At 32.2% G+C, this 7,722-nt stretch overlaps 2 protein-coding genes across 2 annotated transcripts; one reads left to right on the top strand and one right to left on the bottom strand.

The window, feature by feature from the left end:
• The first annotated feature begins 2,456 nt into the window (after positions 1 to 2,456).
• LOC127092350 (quinolinate phosphoribosyltransferase [decarboxylating] 1a) lies at positions 2,457 to 5,590 on the top strand. Its single transcript, XM_051031205.1, has 11 exons — positions 2,457 to 2,701; positions 2,833 to 2,868; positions 2,946 to 3,088; positions 3,276 to 3,409; positions 3,494 to 3,557; positions 3,882 to 3,964; positions 4,275 to 4,358; positions 4,461 to 4,613; positions 4,895 to 5,071; positions 5,186 to 5,253; positions 5,319 to 5,590. The coding sequence occupies exons 1-11, from the start codon at positions 2,616 to 2,618 to the stop codon at positions 5,413 to 5,415; spliced, it is 1,125 nt and encodes a 374-aa protein (XP_050887162.1). The 5' UTR covers positions 2,457 to 2,615; the 3' UTR covers positions 5,416 to 5,590.
• On the bottom strand, positions 5,497 to 7,408 carry LOC127092351 (uncharacterized protein At1g66480). The gene is made up of 2 exons (XM_051031206.1): positions 6,605 to 7,408; positions 5,497 to 5,712 (listed from the first exon to the last, which is right to left on the bottom strand). The coding sequence occupies exons 1-2, from the start codon at positions 7,178 to 7,180 to the stop codon at positions 5,653 to 5,655; spliced, it is 636 nt and encodes a 211-aa protein (XP_050887163.1). The 5' UTR covers positions 7,181 to 7,408; the 3' UTR covers positions 5,497 to 5,652.
• Positions 7,409 to 7,722: the final 314 nt, after the last annotated feature.

Raw genomic sequence — 7,722 nt, 5'->3', positions numbered from 1 at the left:
ATCCAGACTAGTGGAAAAGGGCTATAGTCAAAGAGAAGGGATTGATTACAAAAGTACTTTCTCACCCGTCTATACCTAAGATGCCTTTCGAGCTGTTATGGCTTTGGTTGCACACTTTAATTTGGAACTTTATCAGATGGATGTGAAGATAACTTTTTATGAATGGAGAACTTGTTGAAGATGTTTACATGATTCAACTTGAAGATTTTACTGAAGCAGGAAAAGAGAAGTTAGTTTGCAAACTGAAGGAATCCATATATGGATTAAAACAAGCATCTAGACAATGGTATTTAAAGTTTGATCAAGTTGTCACTTCATTTGGTTTCAATGAAAATGCTTCAGATCAATGTATTTATTTAAAGATTAGTGGGAAAGATTTTATAATCTTAGTGTTGTATGTCGATGATATCCTTCTTGCTAGCAGTGGTGTTAGTATTTTGAATGAGACATGATCGGTAATAAGTAACCATTTTGATATGAAGGACCTAGACGATGCTTCTGTTGTTTTAGGCATCCAAATTTTTCGTGATAGGTCACATGGTGTTTTTGGTTTGTCTAAAAAATGATATATTAAAAGAATCTCAAGCGCTTTAATATGCAGTCTTGCTTCCAATGAACTGTTCATGTCCAAAAGGGTGATAAGCTCTCTAAATCTGAATGTCCTCAAAATGATAAAGAAACTGTTGAAATGGAAAGAGTCACATATGCTTTCGTTGTTGGCAGTTTGATGTATGCTCAAGTTTGTACTTGTCCCGATATTTCTTATGCAGTTAATGTTTTAGGGAGATACTTGAGTAATCCAGGTTTGGGTCATTGGAAAGTCGTTAAAAAGGTCATGCGATATTTGCAGGGAACCAAGGATTACCTGTTGACCTATAAGAAGTCTGATCAACTTCAGGTCATTGGTTATTCTGATTCTGATTTTCCAGGTTGCCCTGACGACCAAAAGTATACTTCTAGCTTAATTTTTATGATGACAGGAGGAGCTATTTCGTGGAAGAGTGTTAAACAGACTCTTACGACTACCTCAACCATGGAGGAAGAATATGTAGCTTACTATGAAGCTACTTGTCAAGTTATGTGGCTGAAGAGCTTAATCTCTCGCTTCAAAGTTGTTGAAAGCATATCTAGGTCACGTGTGATATATTGCGACAATTCTGCTGATGTACATTTGTCTCAGAACACTAAGAGCTCTTCTCGCTCAAAGCATTTTGATATTAAGTATCTCTTTGTCAGAGAGAAAATTCTTGAATTTCATACTCGAATTGAACATCTGGCCACCGAGAACATGTTGGCAGATCCACTGACCAAAGACTTAACTGTTAGTATTTTTCAAAGGCATGCAACCAACAAGGATGTAGTTAAGTCATTTGATATTCTAGATTAGTGAGAGTCTGATTGTTGTATTTAATTATTATAATGAGATATGCATAAGATGACGTCAATTTAATAATCACATCTCTTATAGTATTTAAGATGCTTGGACCAATATTGGATTACATATTTCCTTATTATATTATGTTAATCCATATCCATTATTGATATGTGAAATGAGAATATTTGACATGTGTGATTTGTTTCCCTATCGAATACAATTTATGCATTATTAAATTTTGTGTTTTCTCACATTGATAAATGATTGACATATTTATTTATTATAATTTTTTTATTTTAATAATTAATTAAAATCATCAAAGTGGGAGAATATTGAATATATTATGGATTTATTTTAATTAATTATTAAATAAAATATAATTATTACATCAACCATTGGACTTAATTGTTGAATGACTTGTGATGGATCGAGTCGTTCTTTTTGATAGCATATTGAGAGGTTTCTTCCCTTATCTGGTGGTTATATATTCTGGCTATCCCATTATGTCAGATATTAAGCGTAGTCGTTCCATCAGAAAAAGGAAAATATCATTCTCAGTTTACACTCATACAAATGGGTTCAACCATGATAGATACATTTTTATTACATTATTCATATTATAATATGGTCTACAATCATATCTATGATTTTTGGTTATATTATCAATATTCCATCATAATTGTCTTTATTTATTTTTATTTTCAAATGTGAATTGTCATTTTACAACTATTTAACACATTATAAATTGACATGTATATCTAAAAATATTTTATATTGTATTAAATTGAATATAACTCAATAATAATGCACACTATTAACTTTCCATTTCACATATCAATATCAGGATAATATCTATTTTATTTTAACCAACAACTATCTTTAATTGAGAAATAATTTTTTATTTTCAACTTTATTATCTTTAATTCTTTTTTAATTTTAAATTTATAACTAAATATATTTTAAACTATATTAAATAAAATAAATATTAAACCGGGCAAGAGTATCAATTATGCTAGTTAATAGTTATGTCACACCATATCACCGGTTCAACCAATTCAACTGCCACGACACACAAATAATATCTATTTTTAGAATCAGAATCAAAAGAAAGAATAGAGTGCGCTTCAAAAGTGAAAAGTAATGGTGATGGCACAAGAACCCCATTTCCTCAAACTCGAAATTGAAACCACCAATTTAAACATAAAAACCGAAAACTCTGAAATTGAATCTCTCTTTCGTTATGTCTCTTACCTACAAACTAGGGTTCTTACCACAACCATTTCACACTGCCAGAAACCTAACTACAAACTTTCCTCCTTCACTCAGGTTCTTACTCTCTCCTCACTTATTTCACTCTGTGCTCTTCATTTATTTTTATTCCTTATCTTGTTAATTAATTACTAATTAACTAATTTATTTCTTAAAAAAAAAATATAACTCAGTTATTAATTTTTCAGGTTTTCTGTTAAACTCAAAGGGCAACCAAAGCTCAGGTTTGAATCCTTCAACTGCTTATAAATTCTCTAACTGCTCATTCTCTTGACTTGTTCTAAATTGTGTGAGACGGTAGGACTGTTGTTGAAATGTCGGCAACTGAAGTCACGAATCCGACGATCGCGTACGATTCCTTCACAGTAAAGCCTCCTCTGCACCCTACTTACGATTTGAAAGGCATTATCAAGTTGGCCCTTGCAGAAGATGCTGGGGATCGAGGTTTATTTCCAAGCTTTCTTCTAGTTTCTTGCTATAACTAACTGTCTTGTTTCTTACTGAGTTTTATTTTTATTATTTCTATCTTTTTCTTTTGTCAGTTAATTTTAAGAAATGTACATTTTTCTTCTGATGTTTGGCAGTTATATTGTATGCATGGCATTGAATGTGAAAATTGTTTCGATTTTAGGTGATGTAACATGCTTGGCCACTATTCCGTTTGACATGGAAGTGGAAGCTTATTTCTTGGCGAAGGAGGATGGCGTCGTTGCTGGAATTGCACTTGCAGAGATGATATTTAATGAGGTCGACCCTTCTCTAAAGGTACGAAGCAATGATCATTTACCCTATCGTTATGTTTGTGGTTAGTTCTTGGCTGAATCGATGAGGAATTCTTTCAAATATCAGGTGGAGTGGTCTAAAAATGATGGAGACTTTGTCCATAAAGGACTGCAGTTTGGAAAAGTTCATGGTAAGATAAGTATCATAAAAACTGTTGAAATATTTAATCTTTATTAGCTTTGGTACTATTTGAGTTTACGTTTATTTATTTCAATTTCTTCAATTTCGTAATTCACTGCTTAATTTATCGAGTGTTTTTATGCATTTTCCCGTATAAAAAGAGTACATTTCTCATTGGAATAAACAAGTTCTGTAGTTATGCAATGTTTCAACAAAAACTTTTTTGTTTTGTTAAAATCAATAAAAACTTAATTACGAAAGAAAATGGATACATTCCAAGTTTGTAATTGGTTTTATAAAAGGCTTCTGTCAATCTTTAGTTATTCACATGTAGGACGGGCGCATAACATTGTTGTAGCGGAAAGGGTAGTGCTAAACTTTATGCAGAGGATGAGTGGCATTGCAACTTTAACCAAGGTATTTTTTTTTAAAGCTAAATTTTCTCTGGTACTCCTAGATTTATCTAAATGATTGCCCTAGAATCTTATTGAACTTAGCTAGCCAACATTGTAGTATGATGTTTTTAAGGGTTCTAGTAAGGATGTTGAAAAAAAAAACATAATGGATAAATAAATTATGGTTCGAAATATGAAAACAAGTTTATGTTTGTAATGAATTCAGATTACATATAAGATTTGCGTGTTATGTTTCATTAGGCCTAGTGATTTGTGAAATTATCATTATCTTATATTTATCACTTGTTTCCTTATATCTTGGTTTTTCACAGGCAATGGCAAATGCAGCATCCCCTGCATATATATTGGAGACTAGGAAAACTGCTCCGTGTTTACGTTTATTGGATAAGTGGGCGGTCTGTACTCTGAACCATTTCCTTGCTTTTATAAACGACCACTTATTTGTATTTTTTCTTATAAACTTTACTCAATAAACTATAGTAGGTTTCCTTGTATAGGTATTAATTGGTGGAGGTCGAAATCATAGGATGGGTTTGTTTGACATGGTTATGATAAAAGATAATCATATATCAACTGCTGGTGGTGTTACAAATGCTCTTAAAAGCGTAGACCTGTATCTAGAGAAAAATAGCCTTCAATTGGAGGTTGAGGTAGTACTCTCTTTCATTCTTTCACTCTTTCTTTTCCTTTTCGATTCTTAGCTCTTATTGGTCTTTTCTCCATTTGAGGCTTTGTGAAAATTGTGATGCCCATCATGTTTCAATTTATTTGCAGTTACTTGGAGTTTTTATATTTTAAGACGAGTTTCTTTCATTTCGATTAATAGATTTCAGTATTTCACTACCACCTGTCCTTCACTGTATAGCTTTCCATGTATGTAAAGAGCTGGTTCTGGCAACAGCTATAATATTTAAGGTTGTGTTTTTCTCAGGTTGAGACCAGGACACTTGAGGAAGTGGAAGAAGTATTACAATATGCATCTCAAACAAAGACTTCTTTAACTCGAATCATGTTGGATAATATGGTTGTACCTTTACCTAACGGAGATGTGGACATAACTATGCTGAAAGAAGCTGTTCGGTTGGTTAATGGGCGATTTGAAACTGAGGTATTCATGACTAGTTTTGCTTCGTTTAGCTTGTATCGTATTATCAGGATAATTTAGTACAAGATTCCTCTTAAAGTTCTTAATTGATTTCTATTGTCGTGTTTGTGATGCTAGGCTTCAGGCAACGTTACCATAGATACAGTACATAAAATCGGGCAAAGTGGAGTAACCTACATTTCTAGGTAAACATTTTCTTTCACTTGACTTTTTCCTTTTGATCAATTGATCTGACTTGGCCTTTCTGCAGCGGTTCCTTGACTCATTCAGTAAAAGCACTCGACATTTCTCTCAAAATTGATACTGAATTGGCGCTTGAAGTTGGAAGGCGCACCGGAAGAGCTTGATTATTCTAATGTTATAGACACATTATTTTATGTTGATGCATACGATTATGTTCTCAAATGTCAGTTCAATTGGTAGCCGTGTAAAAACGCAAACACTGATGTTTTTATTATTGTAGTCACCGTACATGCGATTCAACAATAAACTAAGCATAAAAAACATTAGAAATTTCATTCATTTTGCTGAGATAATAACTAGCCCTAACAGCAACACTGAGAGGTCCAAGTTTAGCTTCAAGGTTAGGAAGCCACTGCAATGGAACAACTTCCTTCATTAATTGGCATAAAACTCACCCTTTTCTGCAAACATTGATAACAATCCAAAAAATAAACAACTTAGTAGGTGCATGAAAACTATTATAATCATGTTGATTTGATTTAAAACCTACGAATTGTATAGATAATGCATTCATGATTGAGCATATATAGAATAGTAATCTTTTTGCACCTACCTTATTTTTTAAATAATAGTAATCAAGTCTAATAATATTTTTAACAAAATTACATTTTAAAATATCCTTTGGAAGAATCTTATCATTTAAAAATATTTTAACTCATTATTATTGTATTTAAAAATCAAACCGGTACGGAATAGTAAGTAAATGATACTATATGATAGGTCAAATACATTATGCGATCCTTTAAGTTAAATATTTTTAACAAGATAATTTTTATTTTTCCTTTAATAAATTAGTTTTTTAGTGTATAAACCATTAATGTCGATATTATTGGAAAAATAATTTCTTTTGAAATCGAATTTGAATTAATGAAATATTTTTTACATGAAATGATGGTACCAACATAATTTTATACAATAAAAGCAAAATCATTACTATAACATTTACCCTAAAGTCCATATTAGTCTCTTGCTTACTTACTATGATATATTTTTTTTTGTCTTAACCTGTTGTTTTTAAGTAGAAGAACTCTCATAGTTCAAACTTTGATTATGAAATAAGTAAATTTGGCTGAAAGTCATTCCAACCAAAAACCAAATTCATATGTTAATCAAATGATTCAACATTAACTTAAGCACACTACATGCTTCCAACTACTTCCTTATCCAAAGAATAACATGAAAACATGTTTAGTCTTACCCTAAATGAAAAACATGTTTAGTTGATAAAAAGTTTTCTTTTCTCAAAATGATAAAAAAAGATAAAAACATTTGTTTCTTCTAGCTATATCATACCTCATAAGCTTTTTTGAATTCACCATCACCTCTACTACCTTTCCAAACCATTTCCTTCTTTTGTTTCTTATCATTGCTACCATTAGCCATACAAAGACTCATAATCTTCTCAGCAGCCTCACCTTCATCCTTACTACTTTGCATCAACTTCTCAACTTCTGCCTTTGGAAGTCGCATTTTCAACCTCACCCCGCCATTCGCCAACTCTTCTTTTCCCACCTCGAAATCGCTCGCCGATTTTATAATCGTTAGGTCAGAAGCTGACCGTCGAGCTAAAGACAGATTCTCGAGCCTGTCTTTAGCACTCATGTTAATCACCGAACGAACCCTTCTCGTAACCCTACTTTCCTTTGGAAGTTCCACAAGAAAGTAGAGCCTTTTCGCCTTCAATTCCTTGTGTAACTCCAATGGCTTTGCCCTTACTCCATAATGCTTCACCTCCTCGGATTCTAACAAGACAAGACCCGGGTGATCCTTAAGCACTTCACCGACTTTTACCGGTGTCTTTAGTTTGAATGTTTCACCATCAATTTTCATCACCTTTGTGGTCTTTTTCCCACCTAAACTATTTCCCATTATTAGAAGTTTGAACTATACAAACAAAGTGGAAACCGAAGTTTGAGAAATTGGTTTCTCACTTCTTTGGAGCACTAAAGAGCTAGCAAAGTTGTTAATCAACAACAATACATTAATAATCAAATGATGTTCCGGGTAATGCTCACAAAGAACCAAAGTTGCACCATTTACATGTGAAATGGTGGTTGAAAGACAATGACATGCTTATATATTGTATGAGTTGTTGTGGATTTTTGGCTCCATGGTCAAATAAATAAGGCAAAGTTTGAAAACCAGACAAATTTTTGACAAAGTACCTAATTTAAAAAACACTATACTAAGTAGCATTTCGCTTTCTTAAAGACAAAAATAAAATATAGAAATTTATCAAAAAATAATAAATAGAACAACTAATTTGGTGTGACTTTTAAGTAGAAGATACTTAGTTTTTAAGACGTGGTTATCGATTTAATTTTAAACTGACACGATTTTTTTGTGTAATAAAAAATTTAGATATATGGATTTTGGAAGTTCGGTATATGAGTCAATTCTTTGTCAACTGA

This window comes from Lathyrus oleraceus, chromosome 6 (assembly GCF_024323335.1).
Source record: "Lathyrus oleraceus cultivar Zhongwan6 chromosome 6, CAAS_Psat_ZW6_1.0, whole genome shotgun sequence".
Classification (NCBI taxonomy): Eukaryota; Viridiplantae; Streptophyta; class Magnoliopsida; order Fabales; family Fabaceae; genus Lathyrus; species Lathyrus oleraceus.
This window is presented reverse-complemented; position numbering and strand designations above follow the sequence as displayed.